At 41.0% G+C, this 21,829-nt stretch overlaps 1 protein-coding gene across 1 annotated transcript in view; it reads right to left on the reverse strand.

Moving 5' to 3' along the window:
- The window catches only part of plxna2 (plexin A2), a 694,900-nt gene that overhangs the window by 78,416 nt on the left and 594,655 nt on the right, over nucleotides 1-21,829 (reverse strand). The window contains 1 exon segment of the mRNA XM_034173103.1: nucleotides 17,460-17,526. Within this exon segment, the coding sequence (XP_034028994.1) occupies nucleotides 17,460-17,526 (67 nt within the window).

Below are 21,829 nucleotides of genomic sequence, written 5' to 3' on the forward strand. Positions count from 1 at the left end.
TCCACTGCTCCGTCCTTCTTTCTATTAATTGAGTTTCATTAATGAACATCAGGATTTCTTTATCCCACATAGCATTTAAGAAGGGCCGTGCATCCCCTCATCTCTGGTCCTAATGGTAGCTTAAGTGCTGTGTGTGTGTGTGTGTGTGTGTTATATTAGCAGCTAGTGGAATGTCTTTCAGTGAAGCTATAATGCCAAACACAATGCTCTTGTCTCTTAATAGCGCTGTACTCCGTTGCTCTGCATGGGCAAAAATCTCATTACAAAGACGCTGAGGAGAAAAATAATACAAGATTGAAAAGTCTCAAGGTGATGGAATCAGTGCTCTGTGAGTCCATTTAAAGAACGTTATAGAGTAGAAGAAGAATCTGGGTAAAGAGAGCGAGTTGGAAAGAAGACAGAAAGAAAAAAAACATGGAGTTTAATGAAAAAGAAAGACAGGCTGCCCAGTCTGGCAGCAGTCATCAAACATTCGAAGAGATTCGGTAATAACGGACAAAAACAGCGAGTGGCAGAATGGCAGCGGGTGTCAGCAGAGATGGAGGACTGGATGGAGTGCAGGAGATGAACAGCTCAGCGACACAGTGAGTACAATAACCAATTTCACTAATGGTGCAACATGGACTCCTAACAGCAGCATCAGTTCCATCCCGCGTGCTGCCGAGCGAGGAAATGAAACATATTGTCAAAGCTGTGGATAATGCTTTCAAAAACAGCTTTTAGGAAAAGGGTCTGGGCCTGTATTCACAAAACATCCTAAGACTAAAAGTAGCTCTCAGTGATGTAATTCCCAGAAAAATCTTAAGAGTTCCTCAAATTCAAAGACATTTCTTAGAATTTTCCCTTGGCAAGATAAAAGTTACTCACAAAGCATCTTAGGCCTTCAGAGAGGGAGGCGGACCCTTAAGAAGCCTAAGAGTGTTTTAACCCTCTGGGGTCTGAGGGCATTTTTTGGACAGTTCACTCGCCTGGCATAAATGTTTTATTATTGCTGTTAACAGCTCTCGCTGCATCCCACAATCAAGTTTTATGTCTCTTTTTTCAGGAAAACCTGTACTTTCAGAATATATAGGCTACAGTAGTGTTTTATACAACCCCTGGCAAAAATTATGGAATCACCGGCCTCTGAGGAAGTTCATTCAGTTGTTTAATTTTGTAGAAAAAAAGCAGATCGCAGACATGACACAAAACTAAAGTCATTTCAAATGGCAACTTTCTGGCTTTAAGAAACACTATAAGAAATCAGGAAAAAAAAATTGTGGCAGTCAGTAACGGTTACTTTTTTAGACCAAGCAGAGGGAAAAAAATATGGACTCACTCAATTCTGAGGAATAAATTATGGATTCACCCTGTAAATTTTCATCCCCAAAACTAACACCTGCATCAAATCAGATCTGCTCGTTAGTCTGCATCTAAAATGGAGTGATCACACCTTGGAGAGCTGTTGCACCAAGTGGACTGACATGAATCATGGCTCCAACACGAGAGATGTCAATTGAAACAAAGGAGAGGATTATCAAACTCTTAAAAGAGGGTAAATCATCACGCAATGTTGCAAAAGTAAATAAGTAAGTAAATTTTATTTATATAGCACAGACAAGAGTGCTTCACAACATAAAAGCACAGTACACCACACATCAGACAATGGCCGAGACATTTAAAAACATAACATAGGATAGCAAAGCAGCCCAAAAACTAAGCAAAAGCTTGTGTAAAAAAAGAAGGTCTTAGGTTGGCTTTTAAAAATGACGACAGAGTCCAGTGAGCGCAGAGAGAGCGGGAGACCATTCCAAAGCCTGGGAGCAACAGCCTGGAAGGATCGCTCTCCTCTGGTTGCAAAACGGGTGTGAGGAACCATCAACAAATTTTGGTCCACAGACCTCAATGCCCTGGCAGGGGCATAAGGCTGGATGAGGTCACAGATATAGGGAGGCGTCTGGCCATGTAGAGCTCTAAAGGTTAAAACCAAAATTTTAAAATTGATCCTGAAGGACACTGGCAGCCAATGAAGCTCCTTTAAAATTTGGGAAATATGAGTCCTCCTGTTAGCTTGTGTCAGAATTCTCGCCGCAGAGTTCTGTACTAACTGCAGTCGACGCAACTCCTTGTTTAGACATGAAAACAAACTGTTACAATAGTCTAAACGTGTTGACACAAAAGCATGAATAATAAGATCTAAATCATTTCGAGACACCGTTTTCCTGAGCTTAGAGATGTTTCTTAATTGAAAGAAGCAATTCCTCGTCAGCTGTTTACAATGCTTGTACCAAAGACATGTCTTTGTCAAAGATGACACCCAAGTTTCGAAGACATGATTTAGCAGACTGGCCCAGGTCTCCCAAGTACTGCTGAATACCTGGAAAATGGGCATCAGGGGCAATAACCAATGTCTCTGTTTTGTCTGCGTTGAGCTGAAGAAAGTTATTCGTTAGCCATTGTTTTATTTCCGCCAAACAATGGAGGAGGGAATCAAGCCTCTTAATCTCAGATGGCATAAAGGAGCAGTAAAGCTGGATGTCATCCGCAAATAACTGGTAAGAGACATCAGTAAATCTTTGAATGATCCTACCTAAAGGGATCAAGTACAATAAAAACATAATGGGGCCCAATACAGAACCCTGAGGGACTCCGCATAACAGGTCCGCAGACTGACCTTATCTGGTTAGCAAAAATGCTAAAGCTACACCCGGACAGATAGGAGAAAAACCACCGAAGAACTGACCCCGACAGTCCGACATCCCTCAATCTATTCAGCAGGACCTGGTGGTCAACAGTATCAAAGGCAGAGGACAAATCCAAAAGAACCAACACGGTGGATTTCCCAGCATCAGCAGACATCATAATGTCGCTGGACACTTTCACAAGAGCCGTTTCCGTAGAGTGTTGTCTACGATAACTGGACTGAAAGCTGTCATGAATGTTATTCTGATCCAGGAAGAGTGTCAGCTGGTCTGAAACCACCCTCTCGAGGATCTTAGACAGGAATGGGAGCTTAGAAATAGGTCTAAAACTACTTAGCTCCATTTGATTTAAACCTGTTTTTTCAGTAGAGGCAACACTATGGCATGCTTGAAAGCACTGGGAAACACACCGGTGGACAAAGAAAGATTTACCATTCTAGTAACACACGGACCAATTACCTCAAATACTTTAATAAAGAGCCTGTAGGGAAGGATGTCCGATGAGCAAGAGGAAGGTTTCATCTTGCTCACCAATGCCGAAATATCAGCAAGTGTCACAGCCCTAAATGAAGACCAAATGCTGGGAACAGGCTCAATAACAGTAGAAGTACCACACAGGGAGGGTGGAATTTTATCCTTAATCAACTTGATTTTGTCAATGAAAAAACTCAAAAAAGCATTGCTGTCAGCTTCAGAAAACACAGGAGTAACTGAAGCAGCAGGACATACAAGAGAGCTGATTGTATCAAACAACACTCTGGGATTCTTCTTATTCACAGACACCAGCTGATGTATGTAGACAGAACGGGCGCACTCAGCCATTTTGTTATATGATAAAACCAGATCCCTGAGATGAAGCCTGTGAACCTCAAGTTTAGAGGATTTCCACAGGCGTTCAGTCCTACGACACAGTCTCTTAAAACTTAAGAGCTCTTCATTTATCCAAGGGCACTCATTTTTCTGTAAAGACACGTTGTATTTAACAGGAGCCAACTGATCAAGAATAGTATCATAGTGTTGGTTAAAACACTGGATAAAATTGTCCACATCAAGGAAATCAGTGAACAAACAAGGATTAAACATAGAAGAAAATCTTTCTGCAGTATCAGCAGTGGTGATACGCCTCTGAGACTTAGCTTCTAAGGGCTTCTGATCAGAGCTGAAATGCAGGTCAAACGAAACAAGACTATGGTCGCTCAAGTGGACATCGTTTATAGACATATTTAAAATGTCTAGGCCAAGTGTAAAAACTAAATCTAAAATGTGACCCTTTTGGTGAGTGGGCTCAGAAACATGTTGCACAAAATTAAAAGCTTCAGTCAATGATAAAAGCTCCATAGCAGAGCAAGATAACTTGTCATCAACATGAAGGTTAAAATCTCCAAGAATTAAAACAGATTCCAACGTTATAATAGAGGATAAAAAGTCACTAAAATCCTTAAGAAAGGCAGTAGCAGGGCCTGGGGGCAATAAACCAACACACAGAAAAATGGATTTGAGAAACCCACCTTGACCAACTGTGATTCAAAGGAGGGAAAATTCTGTGACTGTACCCCTTTACAAACATAATCCTCTTTATAAACGATGGCAAGGCCCCCACCACGGCGACAGGGGCGGGGCTTCCCAAGGACACAGAACCCAGCAGGGCAGAGCTCATTTAAATGAAGAAATACCTCTTCTCTCTGCCAAGTCTCCGAAAAGCACATTAAGTCCAACATTTCCGTTGATATAAGATCATTCAGAGAAAATGATTTATTGGCGATTGAACGCACGTTCAATAAACCAAGGCGCAAGGTGGAAGACGTCACATAGGCGCTGTCTGAGGCTCGCAATGGGATAGGACGAAGACAGCGGTCACGTGGACTCCGGCTGATCCATGCAGGCGGAGGCGTAAACACGGAAGTGCACAGTAGCGATGGAACTACGTCACCAGGATACCAGCACTGCGAAAAGTCTACAACACCCGTATCTATCCGAACAGGTGTCGATGCAGATGTGCCATCGCACACATCAAAGAGAGGAATGTGGTAGAGGAAGCGAGCCCGTCCTCGGCCGCCGGCGGTGGAACCCACGCCCAAACACCCCATTGCACGCCTTCTCTTCACTTGGGCACCAGCCCGTGAGCCTCTTCTCCTCTTATCCAAAAAGCCTTTTTTCCTCAGTCTCCTGCGGATCTTACATGGCGCCCGCAACAGCAGCGGATAATCAGGTGATTCGGAGCCGGTAGTTAGGGGTGGAGGAAACGCCTGGTTGTACCTGTCTCGTGTAGCAAATAGGCTCTCCATCGTCTCCTTAATATAAAACAAAGAGTCCCGATCGTAAGCCCGTAAAGCCAAGACACTCTCCATCTGCTAGTCGGGCTGCTAAATAACATATGTTGTAAAAGTGGCCATTAGTAACCAACACAACAGGAGCCAAGCGATGGCCACGCCAGTCACAGGCGCCATCTTGGAACACCAGTAACCAAAAGATGTTGGTTGTTCACAGTCAGCTGTGTCTAAACTCTGGACCAAATACAAACAACATGGGAAGGTTATTAAAGGCAACATACTGGTAGACCAAGGAAGCCATCAAAGCGTCAAGACAGAAAACTTAAAGCAATATGTCTTAAAAATCAAAAATGCACAACAAAACAAATGAGGGATAAATGGGAGGAAACTGGAGTCAACGTCTGTGACTGAACTGTAAGAAACTGCCTAAAGGAAATGGGATTTACATACCAAAAAGCTAAACGAAAGCCATCATTAACACCTAAAGAGAAAAAAACAACAAGGTTACAATGGGCTAAGGAAAAGCAATCGTGGACTGTGGATGACAGGATGAAAGTCATATTCAGTGATGAATCTCGAATCTGCATTGGGCAAGGTGATGATGCTGGAACTTTTGTTTGGTGCCGTTCCAATGAGATTTATAAAGATGACTGCCTGAAGAGAACATGTAAATTTCCACAGTCATTGATGATATGGGCTGCATGTCAGTTAAAGGCACTGGGGAGATGGCTGTCATTACATCATCAATAAATGCAAAAGTTTACATTGATATTTTGGACACTTTTCTATCCCATCAATTGAAAGGATGTTTGGGGATGATGAAATCATTTTTCAAGATGATAATGCATCTGCATACAGCAAAAACTGTGAAAACATTCCTTGCAAAAGACACATAGGGTCAATGTCATGGCCTGCAAATAGTCCGGATCTTAATCCAATGAAAATCTTTGGTGGAAGTTGAAGAAAATGGTCCATGACAAGGCTCCAACCTGCAAGCTGATCTGGCAACAGCAATCAGAGAAAGTTGGAGCCAGATTGATGAAGGCGTACTGTTTGTCACTCATTAAGTCCATGCCTCAGAGACTGCAAGCTGTTATAAAAGCCAGAGGTGGTGCAACAAAATACTAGTGATGTGTTGAAGCGTGATTTTTGTTTTTCATGATTCCATAATTTTTTCCTCAGAATTGAGTGATTCCATATTTTTCCCTCTGCTTGGTCTAAAGAAGTAACCGTTACTGACTGCCACAACTTTTTTTTCCTGATTTCTTATAGTGTTTCTTAAAGCCAGAAAGTTGCCATTTGAAATGGACTTTAGTTTTGTGTCATGTCTGTGATCTGCTTTTTTCTACAAATTTAAACAACTGAATGGACATCCTCCGAGGCGGCGGTGATTCCACAATTTTTGCCAGGGGTTGTAAATGTATAAAGGTTTACAATCAGAAATAAGAAAGGAAAAGTAACAGCGGGAAATAATTTTTCCACACACATTATTCAAAACACACACAAACTATAATAAAAACTGTTTTGATAAGGTAATTTGAGGTCTTGTGTGAAAGACTGTACAACCAGAAACATTCAATCAATCAATCAATCAATTTTTTTTATATAGCGCCAAATCACAACAAACAGTTGCCCCAAGGCGCATATCAAACAATAAACACAAATGCGATACCAACTAGTAAACACATCACTCCTAAAACAATCTTTGGTTTATCACGTGAGGTAAATTTGCCCCACGATTGGATTTTGGAAAATCATGTGACGGTGACCAATTCCGATTGGACACTCACATTGCGCACGTCATCACACAGCTTCCATGTGGAGTAAAGATGGTGGACGGCTGGCTCGAAAGTCTGCGGAGTTAACTTTTAAGCAAAGAAGTACGTTTCTATCTCATATCATTAAAAAAGTTATTTATAATTAAGTAAAACTTGGTCTCAGCCATTGTATACAACGGCGACAGCCCCAGGGGTTAAACAGATAAGATGGCAGAAGAAAGAGAGGAAGGAGAGATATTCTCCATATGTTGAATGGCAGTGATTCAGTAATACACCACTACCTTGACCGTGCTGCAATAATGTTTATGGCTGACCTCATCAGGAATTGAGCTTACTTTACCCACTCAGTGTAGTAACGTAATACGCCTGAGATAAAGGTCACCACAAACATTGCGATACCTGGCTATGGGAAAAATGTCAATTCCAATGTGAATTCATAACATTCATACAATGGTTAATTTTTATGTCAGCAGCCAACCCTAAACTCACCTGTTTGAGAAGAACTTGGGTTGTGTGCTACAATCTTCTGCTCATCGCTTTTGATTGCAAGCACGTACCAGCGCTTCTTACACTTGTCGTTTTGTGCACAGTTACCAGCATGGCGAGTAAATATAATAAGATAATCAATATTAATTAGTCATGTGGTGAATGAGGTACATTCAAACATTCTGAAGCTGTGTAACAATTAATTGAATTTGCTGAGTTTCATCACGAATTACACATTTCATAATAAAGTTCAGGTTATATGATTGACTGATTTACTGTCCATTCATAACTAGTTTGTTTTCTCTTGCCCTTTTTGTGACACACCATTCACAGCTCTGAGAGACTGTGTCATACCAGCAATGGGGTCAACCCCGCCTCCTCACAAAGATAAAAGTTTCTGTCCCCTCCTTGCTCAGAGTTGCTCTCAGACACTTCCTGGATCACTCTTAGCCTAATTCCTTGCTAGGAATCTTCATGCTAAGATGGGAGCTCTCTGAGAGAACTAGGAGCCTTTGTGAATACGGGCCCAGAGTTTCTTTGATATCTGTGCTGCAGTAACACACTGTTACGGGAGCTGGAAATGAACTGATAATAATAATAACGATATATTACCCTCCTTTATTCTTTACTTATTTATGTTTTAATTTTTTATTGTGATTTTAATCTTTGAATTCATTTTATTCTGCTTTTTAAATGATGTTCGTGAAGCACCTTGAGGTGACCTCCTCGTGATTTGGTGCAATATAAATTAATACATTTTAATTTGAAATTTGATACATGAACATTTTGAAGTCATAATTTTACTGTATGGTAAATCTGTGTCAGGTAGGCAGTTCTCAAAATGTGAGTGACCATGTTGGAAGGAAACTTGTGAGGGAAACCACCAAGACACCTACACAATTTTGAAGGAGTTTTAGGCTTCTGTGGTTGTAGTTGGATATAGTCTTGGCGCAAAAAACTCTATCCATGTGCTTTCTCTAGTGTTAAATTGCACACTTGCGATTGGTGGTTACATTTACAAGGCCATGACAGCAGTCAGAAATTTATGCATAATTTTATGTATACATCACTCCAGTTTTCTTCATTGCTCCCGTTAGGGGTCGTTACAGCAGATTAATTGCTTTCATCTCACCCTGTCTTCTGTAACTTCCTCTGTCACACCAGCCACCTGCATGTCCTCCCTCACCACATCCATAAACCTCCTCATTGTCCTCCCTCTTCTCCTCCTGCCTGGTGTCTCTATCCTCATCATCCTTCTCCCTATATACCCTGGGTCCGTCCTCTGCCCATGTCCAAACCATCTCAGTCTTGCCTCCAAACCGTCCCACCTGAGCTGTCCCTCTGATATGTTCATTCCTCAACCTGTCCATTCTCCTCACTCCCATAGAGAATCTCAACATCTTCAGCTCTGCCACCTCCAGCTCTGCCTCCTGTCTTTATGTTAGTGTCACCATCTCTAAGCCGTACAACATAGCTGGTCTCATTACTGTTTTGAAAACTTTCCACCTCACTCTTGCTGATATTCTTTGGCCACAAATCACTCCTGCCACCTTTCTCCATCCACTCCACCCTGCCTGCACTCTTTTCTCCACCTCTCTACCACACTCTCCATTATTTTGGATAGTTGACCCCAAGTATTGAAAATCATCTACCTTAACCACCTCTATTCCTTGTAGCCACACTGCAGGAACAGTCTTGCTTCTACTTTCATTCCCCTTCTCTCCAGAGCAGATCTCTCCATGTCTCCAAGCTGATGACAATGTAATCTTCAAACATCGTAAATCCATGGAGACTCCTGTCTGATCTCGTCCGTCAACCTGTCCATCACCACTGTGATCAAGAAAGTGCTCAGAGCTGATCCTTGATGTACTCTCACTTCCACCTTTAATGAGTATCAGTCACAAATGGTTCATACTATTAAGAATATATAAAGATTTTAAAATCCAGCAGAGATTTATTGCTTTTCCCCTATGATCTATTTATGCAGGATTTTTGAACCATATTTTTAAAAATAGCACACTGACACATTTTGTAAACTTGAGTCATACAGTGAAACCTATTTTCAAGCAGCGGCTCGCCTTTCCGACTAGTGTTGCTCCTACATCAGGTCATTTCCATCCACAAACATTTGTTTAATCAACTATTTTAATTGAGTTCAGCCCTACAAATCGGACAAACTGATGTCACTCAATCATTTTTTAAGGCAGACATCTGATATCATCATAGTCATATGGTATCTGAGGTTACAAGTCTATCAACAGAATATTAAGCAAAGAGCACAGTGTCTGCAGACTGATAGAAGCTAATATAATTTATTCTCAATAAAGCATAGATAGTGCATCAGTAATTAAACAGTCAAATGTGAGAAAATTCTATCCAGAGATAATCAGCCTTGTGAAAGATGGCATGTGTGAGAGGAATATAGAATTTTTTTTTTTTTGCAGGCATCCTGAGATGTGAGAGACAGCAAGAGATACAATGTTAATGTTAATCAGAGAAAGCGTGAAGGTGGTGCATGTTTGATGTGCTGCCCATGTAAGTTCAAAATTCCTCAGTGGAATAAATCCAGAATATTTAATTTGTTGAATTATTATGTTTATTCTCATTTTAATTCCATTGCTGAGTCCCAATCCTGCACTGTTCTTTCACATTTCCAGCCTCAGTCCTCAAAAGCTCACCCTCTCTTTTGTCATTGGAACAGCGGTGGCACGGCACTCTGTCTTTTCATAGGAACTCACTGCAGGATCCGGCCTCAATAATTCAGGACTCTGTGCTTCGGAGGGAAACCACACTGGTAAAGCCTGCTGACGTGTTACGTTACACTTATGCAACCATATCTAAACACAGTCCTCAATGTTTCACCAGCAGGTTAAAGTTCTTTCTTTAGAATGTTCAGGGTGGCTCTGCATTTGTCATTTCAGTTACAGATGATACGTTTTGTTGTTGGGGCTCGTTCTGGATTGGTCTCTCAGACCATTGAGGGACCAGGACATGTGCTAAAAGCGATGATGATGTGCTAAAACACTGCTATGAAACGACCAGTTTTCTACCTTCGTGTGTGCTCGTGTGAATATGATTTTTGATTAAAAGGACGAGCACGCCAACTTGTGAACATGTTCCCCTCTGGAGACAAACATTCACTGACAGCAGCGCGGTGAGGGAAGCACAGCTCTTCACTTCAACACGAACATGTCTGCGGATGCACTTTCAACCCCCGGAATATAAATGAGGACAGAAAGTGGGCCGAGTGGTCTGGAGGTTTTTCAGCTACATGTGAAAGCATAAAATCAAACTATGAGGTCCCTAAGATAAGATGGGACCTGATTATTCAAAACCTTATAAGTAAGAAGAAGAATTTTAAATTCTATTCTAGAATTAACAGGAAGCCTATGAAGAGGGCCAATATGGGTGAGATATGCTCTCTCCTTCTAGTCCCTCTCAGTACTCTAGCTGCAGCATTTTGAATTAACTGAAGGCTTCTCAGGGAACTTTTAGGACAACCTGATAATAATGAATTACAATAGTCCAGCCTAGAGGAAATAAATGCATGAATTAGTTTTTCAGCATCACTCTGAGACAAGACCTTCTAATTTTAGAGATATTGCGTAAATGCAAAAAAGCAGTCCTACATATTTGTTTAATATGCGCATTGAATGACATATCCTGATCAAAATGACTCCAAGATTTCTCACAGTATTACTAGAGGTCAGGGTAATGCCATCCAGAGTAAGGATCTGGTTAGACACCATGTTTCTAAGATTTGTGGGGCCAAGTACAATAACTTCAGTTTTATCTGAGTTTAAAAGCAGGAAATTAGAGGTCATCCATGTCTTTATGTCTGTAAGACAATCCTGCAGTTTAGCTAATTGGTATGTGTCCTCTGGCTTCATGGATAGATAAAGCTGAGTATCATCTGCGTAACAATGAAAATTTAAGCAATGCTGTCTAATAATACTGCCTAAGGGAAGCATGTATAAAGTGAATAAAATTGGTCCTAGCACAGAACCTTGTGGAACTCCATAATTAACCTTAGTCTGTGAAGAAGATTCCCCATTTACATGAACAAATTGTAATCTATTAGATAAATATGATTCAAACCACCGCAGTGCAGTGCCTTTAATACCTATGGCATGCTCTAATCTCTGTAATAAAATTTTATGGTCAACAGTATCAAAAGCAGCACTGAGGTCTAACAGAACAAGCACAGAGATGAGTCCACTGTCTGAGGCCATAAGAAGATCATTTGTAACCTTCACTAATGCTGTTTCTGTACTATGATGAATTCTAAAACCTGACTGAAACTCTTCAAATAGACCATTCCTCTGCAGATGATCAGTTAGCTGTTTTACAACTACCCTTTCAAGAATTTTTGAGAGAAAAGGAAGGTTGGAGATTGGCTAAGATAGCTGGGTCAAGCTTTTTAAGTAATGGTTTAATTACTGCCACCTTAAAAGCCTGTGGTACATAACAAACTAATAAAGATAGATTGATCATATTTAAGATCGAAGCATTAATTAATGGTAGGGCTTCCTTGAGCAGCCTGGTAGGAATGGGGTCTAATAGACATGTTGATGGTTTGGAGGAAGTAACTAATGAAAATAACACAGAACAATCGGAGAGAAAGAGTCTAACCAAATACCGGCATCACTGAAAGCAGCCAAAGATAATGATACGTCTTCGGGATGGTTATGAGTAATTTTTTCTCTAATAGTTATAAATTTTTTTTAGCAAAGAAAGTCATGAAGTCATTACTAGTTAAAGTTAAAGGAATACTCGGTTCAATAGAGCTCTGACTCTTTGTCCAATCCAATTTGGATGGACAAGACTAAGAGTCAAGCTTTCAAATTATTAAAGCTCTGTCTGGGTTTTTCATTAATTAATAAGCTGAAATGGAAGATTGCTGCTAATCCTCCGCCTCGGCCCGTGCTACGAGCATTCTGGCAGTTAGTGCGACTCGGGGTGTTGACTCATTTAAACGAACATATTCATCCTGCTGTAACCAGGTTTCTGTAAGGCAGAATAAATCAATATGTTGATCATTATTATATCATTTACTAACAGGGACTTAGAGAGAGACCTAATGTTTAATAGACCACATTTAACTGTTTTAGTCTGTGGTGCAGTTGATGGTGCTATATTATTTTTTATTTTTGAATTTTTATGCTTAAATAGATTTTTCTGGTTATTGGTGGTGTGGGAGCAGGCACCGTCTCTATGGGGATGGGGTAATGAGGGATGGCAGGGGGAGAGAAGCTGCAGAGAGATGTGTAAGACTACAGCTCTGCTTCCTGGTTCCAACCCTGGATAGTCACGGTTTGGAGGATTTAATAAAATTGGCCAGATTTCTAGAAATGATAGCTGCTCCATCCAAAGTGGGATGGATGCCGTCTCTCCTAACAAGACCAGGTTTTCCCCAGAAGCTTTGCCATTATCTATGAAGCCCATCTCATTTTTTGGATACCACTCAGACAGCCAGCAATTTAAGGAGGACATGCGGCTAAACATGTCACTCCCGGTCCGATTGGGGAGGGGCCCAGAGAAAACTACAGAGTCCGACATTGTTTTTGCAAAGTTACACACCGATTCAATGTTAATTTTAGTGACCTCTGATTGGCGTAACCGGGTGTCATTACTGCCGACGTGAATTACAATCTTACCAATTCACGCTTAGCCTTAGTCAGCAGTTTCAAATTTCCTTCATGTGGCCCCCGGAAGACAATTGACTATGGTTGCTGGTGTCGCTAACTTCACATTTCTCAAAACAGAGTCACCAATAACCAGAGTTTGATCCTCGGTGGGTGTGTCGCCGACTGGGGAAAAACGTTAGAAATGTGAACGGGTTGGCGGTGTACACGGGGCTTCTGTTTAGAACTACGCTTCTTCCTGTCTGTTGAAACACAGCTTTTATCACACTAATGCACTGATAATCTGTACACATGGTTCCTGTTTTTCCACCCTCACCGCTACATTAATCTGTTGGTGTGAAGATTTTACACTTGCTAACAGTGTCTGTGAGCATGTGTGCACATGTCGGTGCAAGTGTCCGAGCCATACCGAGGTCCATGTCGACAGCGCGGGGCCGCTGGGAATACGGCATGTTCTTGTAAACTGCATCTAGTATCTTCTCTTTGACCTGCGTGATGGTGTCACAGTTCAGCACCTTGACTGGAATCTCTGGACTATTTTCGTTGTCTGGGTTCACACAGTTCAGTATCTGCAATGTCAAGAAAAAAAGAAAAAAAAAAATCAGTGATGGAAATGAGGTGGCAGAGGATGAGGGTGCAGGTGTTCTGGTACCACCTGGACCTGAGTCCAGAACAAGGCTTTGTCCTCATTAGAGTCTCCTTGGAGCATGGCAGGAGTTTTGAGAAGCCATTTCCCCTCTCTCTGAATCCAAAATTCTAATTTTACACCTTCGACGGGACACCAATTTCCAGCTCTGTCGGGGTATTAGCATGAAATGAGCCAAATTCCCACTCAGAGCAATCAGAGCATTGTCACATCACATGCTGGCTGTGTGAGAGTTTTGATTCCCCAGCAAGCAGATGTGCGTGTATGTGTGCGTCTGTATCCATGTGTGTACACACACATGCAGTGTTTGATGTGTTTTCGATCTGTACAACAACCAACATGATGTTGATCCAACAACAGAACCTCTGAGATCATTTTCTAAATATCTCCACAAGAAGAGAGGATAGAAACCCAACGCAGACACAATCATATCACATTTTTTATCTTGGGGACGTGATTTAGACGACTACCAGTAAAAAAGTAAGTCCCTTCGGCTGCTCCCTTGTTTGCACTCGGGGTCGCCACAGCAAATCCAAGGTGGATCTGCATGTTGAATACATTACAGTATATCTGTGAACCTGTGTTAAAGCTCCTTGTGTGCCTCGTGAAGTGTGGCATACCAGGGTTTTGTACATCTGCTGGCGGATGAGCTTGTCTTCGCTCAGGGAATAGCGAGCTTCTCCTGTGATCGCATCAATGGGTCCCTTCTCCATCTGCTGCTTGATGGCACAGTACAGCATGAAGAGAGGCTCCCCAGCACAATCCTGAAAAAAGAAATAAGAGAATGTGGCAACAGCTAAACGTAATGCATCTTATATATAGATGACTAATAAAATATGTGAGCTTTCTATTTGTAAATCATGGCAATATTGGGCTTTCAATTATTCCTATTAAGTGATCTTTTTCTGGGACAGAATGATGTGCATCTTTATTGATATACATCTTTAACCCTGCCCAAACCCAAAATTTGGTCCACGGCGTCATAATTATACTCTCAGCACATCCATATTTGGTTAAATGTCCCTTAGAAAGTTACACCTCAATGCAATACTGAAACAAGATTATGGTAGAATTCTGGTTGGTTATTTGACTACTCTATGACTCAATCTTTATCTCATATCACCATAAAATATGAAGGTTTTTCAACTGTCCATGTGGTCAGCTGCAAACGTAGTTGAATTTTAAGGTGTTGATTTACTCGTATTTGGAACAAGGTTCTTTCTTGGACGGTAGCATCTAAAAATCCCATTTCTTGCAGATGCTAGTTGGGTTTCAAATAGAGGTTTGCACAAAAGTTAAGCAATATTTTAAGTATATCAACACAACACAATAGGGAAATGCCAGTGTTTTCCAATAACTGATGGAATGTGATTGCTGGGTTTTGTCTTCTCGCAATACCCATCTTTCAAGTGAGGCTCTTGCAAGAACTCCAAAAGAATTCCAATAGTCATGATGAGGGATGGGTAAGTCCTGCTAAATATTGCCATTTTATTGTTTGTTTTTGAATCCAATATTGCCATAACATCATCTCTTAGAAGCTTTAACAAGCTGTCTGTCTCTTACTCCGTCCACATGTACTGTGGCATGAATATTAGAATGTCATGTGATGCTTTCTGTATGTCATGTGCCCTGTAAAAGTAGAAAAAGTGTTTGAGTCCCAAAAGTGGAACTGGCTGAAAAATGACATCATGTAATATTTGAGCAACTACCCCAAAACATGTTTTGAATTGTGGCAATTGGACGGTAATGAGACCTACCAAGTGACACTGGTATTCAAGCAGCTTCCAGTTCATGGCAGGCCTGTGCCCAGTGGTGGGCACAGTTCAACTAATCTACTTACCGCTAATTAGCAAATCTAACATTTTCAGTGGCAGATTAGCTTTCCAGATAACTTAGAAAACCATCAAGGGACCAATTAGCTTCTGATAAATTTAGTTCCAATAACTTTTAGACCTCTAACATATTTTTGTGGGCATAGTGAATAAAGCTATGGGTGCCTTTCTAGGGAGGTGTTCCAGGCACATCCACCTGAGAGTAGACCCCGGGGAAGACCCAGGACTAGATGGAAAGATTATATCTCCACACTGGCCTGGGAACACCTTGGGATCGCCCAGTCAGAGGTGGCCAATGTGGCATGGGAGAGGGAAGTCTGGGGTTCCTGGTTGAGCTCTTGCCCTGCAACCCAATCTTGGATAAGCGGTTGAAGATGAGTGAGTGAATGTAGTAAATAAAGCTTAACAGTTTAACAGCTTAACAAAAAAAAAAAAAAAAAAAAAGAGAATTTCTCTTCACACCATATAGTTACTGAAAAGTGTGGTGGGTTTTACAAATAAATCTGTATTTGTTTATCTGGTATCTGTAATTTTTTTCATTTCTAAAAAAAAAAAAGGCAGTTTGAAAACTGAAATTCTGTTTATTATAAGTCCTTCCTCACTTTTAGCGAATGTGTGGCTGCTCACACTGCCATCTACTGCCAGTAAATGGTAAATGGAATGCATTTATAGCGCTTTTCCATCTGCATCAGACGTTCAAAGTGCTTTACAATTATGCCTCACATTCACCCTGATGTCAGGGTGCTGCCATACAAGGCGCTCACTACACACCAGGAGCAATAGGGGATTAAAAGCTTGCCCAAGGGTCCTTAGTGAGTTTCCAGTCAGGCGAGGATTTGAACCCATGATCTTCTGGACTCAAGCCCAACACCTTAATGACTAGACCACCACCTCCCCTATGTGGTGGTCTAGTAGATGGCAGTGCCACTGTGTTATACCGACCAGCCAACCACTGACATCAGGAAACTAATGTACCCATAATGCCGTTCGGCATGTGTGTCTAAACACTAAAACCTTTAAAATTAGTGCATTACTTTAAAACTAAAACATATAGCTGATATTTTCTCTTTGTAAAACGACAGACGTGATGTTGATTTCAATAACTTGTCCAGAATTAAATTAGAATTAGAATTAAATTAGAGTTTAAAATTATAACCATAAGTCAAAACTGTCTGTCTGTGCAAGACTCCAGTGAAATGACCGGCAGCTCTGTATGGTGTGAAGAGAAATTTTCTTTTTCTCCCCTCTCCTTTCACTCTGGTCACCAGGTCTCTTTTGCTGAGAGAAGGCCGATCTGAGACAGAAGCGCCTACTCGTTGTTGTGTCAGTAGCTGTCGTGTAGTGAAGTCAATACTGAAAGTTATCGGTTTAGTTTTTATCTGTAACTTCCACTATTTTTTTTTTTTTAGGGATTTATCAGTTTAGCATTTATAGAAGTTAACTTTTCAGTTAGCAGATTAACGGTTACCAAAGCTAACTTTTTGCTTAGCTTTGCCCAACACTGCCTGTTCCTTGGTGGACCCTGGCTTTGTCCCGACCATATGATCAAATTTCCTCTCAGCTGAGGGTGTCAGATTGACTCTTCTTCCAGAACTTGTGTTTCCATCTCCCAAAAAGGTATTATGTACAGTTGCTTGAACTGATGATCTTGAGATCTGCAGTTGTTTATAATTGTCTCCAAGATACATTGCAATTGTGTAAATCCATAATCCTCTTTCTCAGGTCTGCAGTGAGCTCCTTGGACTTCCCCATCGGCTATGTGTATTGATCAATTCAGATAGTGCTGTCAAACAAAACTTTTCTGTTGACGCAGATAAGCTACCAGTTGTCATCCATCATGATCACAAATAGGAAATTAAAAGGCCTTTCTTGAAGTTTCTGTACCACTGAATTCATAATCAAAGCGGATGCATTAAAACTTTCATTGTGTGCATAACGTTGAACCTTTGTCAGATTTAAAAATCCCACAAGAAATAACAAGAATTGGTATTTCCTATTTAAGCTGCATGTACAAACATTCTGTTCAACAGCTCAAAGAAATCGCTGACAATCCAGTGTTGCCATGACATTCATTTTCACAATGAGTGTATGACTATACCTGTATGATTTTTGCTGACTAACCTTTAGGAATTTGTGAAGGAGGAAGGCAAACCAGTTTGTCAGCATCTTCTCTGCAACTGACTCGGTTCTGAAATGACATGAAAAACAAAAAACACAAAATCAAAATGTAATCCGATAATTTTGTCATATGCAAAAACTTTTGGGAAGTTATGGTGGCTTTGTAGTGACACATGCTGGTGTTAGCTTTGGTTGTGGACTTACTGCAGTTGTGTGCGTACAGTTTACAAATAACAGAGCAATGTCGTAACGGCAGCGAGTGCGTATGATTTACAGCATGTGTGTGCTAACTTGTGTACAGGATCCATTGGTCATATGAAATTAATTTGGGCATCAAACTATTTGCAAAATACGTTTCTACAGACCCTATGCAGTACTGTGAACTTCACTTTTGATGCCATCATGTTAATATCATGTTGACACTATGGCTCCTGGCAAATCAGATGCTGGATCTACAGTACTTGCTCAGAGCAAAAATTTTCCTGTTCCTACCAGAATGCAAAGTATAATCCCCAAAATTGAACTCTTCACCTAAGTGTCCCTTTAAAGGCTGATATTGTGTGTAGTTTCCACCACATTCTAGGGGAGCTTTCCTGATTGTACTGCACGGTTCCTTAAGTACCTGGCTTGTGTTGGGTTGCGTTGTTATGTACACAGCTCTCACAACAATAGCTTTGAACTCTGAGGAGCCGTAACGGCCGACAAAGGAGTGCAAGATATTCCAGGTGTGGGGAGTAGAAACACTTCAGAAGAATGAACGTTCCCAGAAGCACATATGTCATTGATAATGAAAGATACACCCCTTCCACGGACTCTCCCACAGAGTTCTCTTGACCTGTCCACATGAAATGTGGAGAATCCCAGAGGTATGAGGTCTAATATCTCTTCTGTTGGTGGAAGTCTGTCGAAGGCCGATGATGTTACAATCTCTCGTCCCTTGCTAGAAAAAAAATCCATGTTTGCAACTTTTACAGCTTCTTATCCTTGGCTCGCAAAATTCAAGATAATGGGGAGCTGTTGTTCACATCGGCCTCACCAGCATTCTCTTCTTGTCAACACTATCTTAAGTACCTCTGTGATAGCTCCGCTTCATTTGGAGTGAGCAGAGAATCCCAATGAAGAAACTTTGGACTTTTGACACAGGTAGTCGCTGAATCTCTTACATCCGTCAGAGTCTGTCATATCTAAAACAACTAGCTAGTTTTGAAATTAAAACAATATAAAAAGACAAAAAAACAGCTGCAATGTTCATAAGGGGCACAAAACAAGGCAGCCACATTCGGCACGATTCCTGTTTCCTATTGATTGTTAGGTTCTGCCCTGTCTCCTCCTCCCTTCACACATAGCATGATTTAAGCTGACTAGCGCACAAAGGAGGAATTGCATGCCATTCGTGAAAAATCGTAGCTGCCTCCAACACCTCGTACACATGTTGCTACAACTATTCGCGAACACCAGCGGCTGAAAGATAGAGTGTGTTCTGTGAGAGCCCATTCAATCCCTCTCGCGGAAGGTGTCGGCCAAATTCCAGGTGACACACACGAATATCTAACACCGCCTGTGTGACACTTGGAAATGTGGTGCCATTCGTGCTGTTAGCATGAAAACAGTCAGCAGATGATCACTTTCGAGCTGAATTTGAAATATGTCTAAGTGCCCGCATGAGTGGGACATTGAAAAAGCAACACACATGTGGCACATGTGCCCCCCCCACTCCCCGCTCATTATACGCCTGTGACCATTGGTCATCTACAGAGGAACAAACGGTTCATACTTGTATTGTTCGCTAGCTAAGAGGGATTCAATAAAATGCGGTGTTTTTTTAATAGTGTGTGTTCTTTAAAAAATACGTTAATCTCCTTGTTGATTTCAGGCATTTTCCGCACCTTTTATAGGACAGTGATGGTAGTGCAGTGGTAAAGTTTCTGGCTGGCAATCAGAGCTTTTGTAAATTCAATCAATCAATCAATCAATCAATTTTATTTATATAGCGCCAAATCACAAGTTTTATCTGAGTTTAAAAGCAGGAAATTAGAGGTCATCCATGTCTTTATGTCTGTAAAATAATCCTGCAGTTTAGCTAATTGGTGTGTGTCCTCTGGCTTCATGGATAGATAAAGCTGAGTATCATCTGCGTAACAATGAAAATTTAAGCAATGCTGTCTAATAATACTGCCTAAGGGAAGCATGTATAAAGTGAATAAAATTGGTCCTAGCACAGAACCTTGTGGAACTCCATAATTAATCTTAGTCTGTGAAGAAGATTCCCCATTTACATGAACAAATTGTAATCTATTAGATAAATATGATTCAAACCACCGCAGCGCAGTGCCTTTAATACCTATGGCATGTTCTAATCTCTGTAATAAAATTTTATGGTCAACAGTATCAAAAGAGCACTGAGGTCTAACAGAACAAGCACAGAGATGAGTCCACTGTCTGAGGCCATAAGAAGATCATTTGTAACCTTCACTAATGCTGTTTCTGTACTATGATGAATTCTAAAACCTGACTGAAACTCTTCAAATAGACCATTCCTCTGCAGATGATCAGTTAGCTGTTTTACAACTACCCTTTCAAGAATTTTTGAGAGAAAAGGAAGGTTGGAGATTGGCCTATAATTAGCTAAGTAGCTGGGTCAAGCTTTTTAAGTAATGGTTTAATTACTGCCACCCTTAAAGCCTGTGGTACATAGCCAACTAATAAAGATAGATTGATCATATTTAAGACGAAGCATTAATTACTGGTAGGGCTTCCTTGAGCAGCCTGGTAGGAATGGGGTCTAATAGACATGTTGATGGTTGGAGGAAGTAAGTAATGAAAATAACACAGAACAATCGGAAGAGAAGAGAACTAACCAAATACCGGCATCACTGAAAGCAGCCAAAGATAACGATACGTCTTCGGGATGGTTATGAGTAATTTTTTCCTTAATCGTTAAAATTTTATTAGCAAAGAAAGTCATGAAGTCATTACTAGTTAAAGTTTAAAGGAATACTCGGTTCAATAGAGCTCTGACTCTTTGTCAGCTGGCTACAGTGCTGAAAGAAACCTGGGGTTGTTCTTATTTTCTTCAATTAGTGATGAGTAGTAAGATGTCCTAGCTTTACGGAGGCTTTTTTGGAGTTAAAATCGCCCACTATAATATCTTATCTGAGCTAAGCACAACTAAGTCAGACAAAGGTCTGAAAACTCACAGAGAAACTCACAGTAATGACCAGGTGGATGATAGATAACACAAATAAAACTGGATTTTGGGACTTCCAATTTGGAATGGACAAGACTAAGAGTAAAGCTTTCAAATGAATTAAAGCTCTGTCTGGGATTTTGATTAATTAATAAGCTGGAATGGAAGATTGCTGCTAATCCTCCGCCTCCGGCCCGTGCTACGAGCATTCTGGCAGTTAGTGTGACTCGGGGGTGTTGACTCATTTAAAGGAACATATTCATCCTGCTGTAACCAGGTTTCTGTAAGGCAGAATAAATCAATATGTTGATCAATTATTATATCATTTACTAACAGGGACTTAGAAGAGAGAGACCTAATGTTTAATAGACCACATTTAACTGTTTTAGTCTGTGGTGCAGTTGAAGGTGCCATATTATTTTTTCTTTTGAATTTTTATGCTTAAATAGATTTTTACTGGTTATTGGTGGTGTGGGAGCAGGCACCGTCTCTACGGGGATGGGGTAATGAGGGGGATGGCAGGGGGAGAGAAGCTGCAGAGAGATGTGTAAGACTACAACTCTGCCTTCCTGGTCCCAACCCTGGATAGTCACGGTTTGGAGGATTTAAGAAAATTGGCCAGATTTCTAGAAATGAGAGCTGCTCCATCCAAAGTGGGATGGATGCCGTCTCTCCTAACAAGACCAGGTTTTCCCCAGAAGCTTTGCCAATTATCTATGAAGCCCACCTCATTTTTTTGCAGGTTCGAATCCTGTGGGGTGGCATGTTTCTTTTTCCACAGCAGCTGCGCGATGTGGTTACACATACTCCAGCTGCTCAATCTGTGTTCCCACTGTGACGTTTCATGCATGCTCATGCACAAAACCATCGCAGCGGGATCGTTCACGGCTGCCCGACCATGTGTCCCTCCTGATGTTGGCTCAATGTTTTCGTGGTTCTCTCACACGATCTGTTTTGCCATGATTAACCCTGATTTTGTACTATGTGTGAAGGGCCCTTAGGGTTAGAGTTACATCAAAGACTAAATTTTTGGCTTACTTTTCTGTACGTTATTCTATTCCTACCCAGTTGCTTTAACTGTTTTTCACCAAACTTGATATATGGATGACAGGTACCAGAATTGCCCTAAATGTGTGTGTGTTGTTTTTTTAACAAAGGTCAAGGTGTTTGGTAAAAAAGGAGTCCA

Source organism: Thalassophryne amazonica, chromosome 6, assembly GCF_902500255.1.
Source record: "Thalassophryne amazonica chromosome 6, fThaAma1.1, whole genome shotgun sequence".
In the NCBI taxonomy this organism is placed as follows: Eukaryota; Metazoa; Chordata; class Actinopteri; order Batrachoidiformes; family Batrachoididae; genus Thalassophryne; species Thalassophryne amazonica.